The 2,518-nt window shown below is 36.7% G+C and overlaps 1 protein-coding gene across 1 annotated transcript; it reads right to left on the reverse strand.

Moving 5' to 3' along the window:
- Positions 1–610: 610 nt before the first annotated feature.
- Positions 611–1,269, reverse strand: LOC127102585 (polycomb group protein VERNALIZATION 2-like). The gene has a single exon (XM_051039939.1). The coding sequence runs from the start codon at positions 1,100–1,102 to the stop codon at positions 611–613; it is 492 nt and encodes a 163-aa protein (XP_050895896.1). The 5' UTR covers positions 1,103–1,269.
- Positions 1,270–2,518: the final 1,249 nt, after the last annotated feature.

A 2,518-nucleotide genomic window follows, 5' to 3' on the forward strand; every position in this document is an offset into this window, starting at 1 on the left:
CCAGATCTCTGACATTTTTACTAGTTTTTTATTCGATAAAACTTTTAGGCTTTTGTTCGCTTTCTAACCATCATATCATTTATTTCAGGTAAATGTGGCAATATATGTTTCAAATGCCCAACTGCCACTTTTTCAAATTGATTCCCCTTACAGACATATGCCTCATACCTGTTTTTATTCGGGAAAATCTTAATCGAAGCATAATCCAAAGATGCAGCACCATCCAATGATTGAAAGTAAACCTCCACTGTGTCAGTTGGTTCGAAAGCGACTTTATCTTAACTTCTGGACTCTGTCAACAATCTATCTCGCAGCACCAGCCTCAAACAACGACTCGTCGGGTCGCGAATCCAATATAGCTAAACATTACCCTCCCCAGCAGCATCAATCTCATCATCCTCCATAACAACGATAATTTGAACCCATGATATCTATCTGTCTTGACACAATTGTTTATGAGCATCTTCTCAATATTTCCTCTTTGGTGATATTGTTTCCACAAATGCCGATTCAACATAGTGCAGTTCAAGGTGAGCATCGTCTGCATCATCACCTGATTCAATCCGTGTAATTAGTGAATCGGGCATGACTGTTGTATTGTTTGGTTGAGTCAGTTTGTCTTCAATTTGTGACAGTATCCGATCCGTTGTTTTTTCATAAAAGAGTTCCACAAATTCATGAACTCCTTTTCATCTTTGGAAACATCCACAAAATCATCAAGCATCCTTCTATCTTCCAGGTTAGCAACTGCATCATCCACTTCATCTTCACTATCACGATCTGATACTACTTGTTTTGGTGCCATGGGCTGAACTCTATGTGAGTGAAAGAATTGTCTCTTCTGCAGGAGGATACGATTCTTTGAGTCTGAACGGTCCGCATTTAATTTCTTTGCTTTAGTAGGAAAAGCAGGATCACTTCTATGTATTGATTTGCCACATTCAGGGTCCTCAGAAGATTGGGGAATGGCAATTGAAACACCTGTAATGTTAACACTAGAATCTACACGTTCCAGGTGATCTGTGGTGCTAGGATGGTCAGGACCAAATTTTACCCCGCCATTTCCCTCATTTTGCAAATCAGTGTGAGATGCTCTAGACATATTATCCCCTTTGTGGGACAAGATATCATTGTTTTTCTGTGGTATCCCATTCTGTGTGCCTTCTGGTGAATCCAACTTCAGGAACTTTACATTGGCGTGCTTCTCATTTTGAACAGAGTCTTTTCCTCTGCGGCGCTTTAGAGGTCTTGAACAGAAGAAGACGGTTTCTGATTTGTGTTCTAATGTATGGAAGCTCAAAGCTGTTTTTTTTTTTTTATGGGAAACATCGTTCAAAGTCGCTTGTAGACACATTAGAGGAAGTATTCAACTTTCACATCCATTGTAACAATTCCAACCATGTATATGTGATGTGAATGAAAGAAAAAAAATGGTATTTGGTAGCAAGAAAAATATATTTCTTTGAATTTTAGAATTTCCATGTACTCGTGTGATGACACTTTAGGATTATGAAATAATCACATGACTATGATTAAATGAATGTGAGGAACACTCTTGGACATGAATGAAATGATTGTAACATGAATGAATATGTGAGTTCTCAAATATGGGTGAATAATAATTTCCCCATGTAATGTGAAAAATTCGAACATAAAAATGGAGAACATGAACGTGAACCGAAGACATGTGGAAAATTATTTTAATCATGCATGAATGAAATGATTGTAACATGAATGAATAAAAGTTCTTTCAATATGAAGTGAAGAGTTTAAACGTGAAATGGTCATGAGGAGAAATGCAAATGACTGATTGATGGGAAAAAAAATTCAGGGCCAAAATCAGGGTATGACAGGTACCTAGCTCCAAAGATTTAAGTTGAATATCCCAAAATTTCCTACCCTGACATAAGCCACGTTACAACCTTGAAAAACACAATAGAAACACTTCTCAATGAGTTAAGCACCAATGATGTTATTCTTGAACAAAACAAGTTGTTGTTATAAACAATGGATGAGCTGGCAAAGTAGTTGTCTAAACTTCCACGATAATTGAAAGAGATGCATATAACACCTCAACAAAAGAAGATTGCATTTTTCAATTATGCAGTGGTGATCATCCAACATGATTTTCCCACCAACTAATGCGGAAGTAAATTTTTTATACAATCAACAAAGGTCTGAGTATTATCCAAACGACAACTTCACAAGGAAAACAACTTCAATCAAGGATGGAGATTTGAAGTTGGTCCATCCATTAGACAACCTTTTCTACATTATACATAAGCACATCCACAACAAGATAATGAAACAAAGTTAGAGGACTTACTTAATTATTTTATGTAGGTGTCTATGGCTAGCCAGAAAAACACTAAAGCCTCCATAATGACCCTTGAGATGAAAGTTGGTCAATTAGCTAAACAATTAGCATATATCCTAAATAACACATTCAGTGCTAACACCCATAAAATTCCAAAAGAGCAATGCAATTTGGTTAGGGCGATAAGAACATTGTTGTTGA

The sequence above is a fragment of the Lathyrus oleraceus genome, chromosome 7, assembly GCF_024323335.1.
Source record: "Lathyrus oleraceus cultivar Zhongwan6 chromosome 7, CAAS_Psat_ZW6_1.0, whole genome shotgun sequence".
Lineage (NCBI taxonomy): Eukaryota > Viridiplantae > Streptophyta > Magnoliopsida > Fabales > Fabaceae > Lathyrus > Lathyrus oleraceus.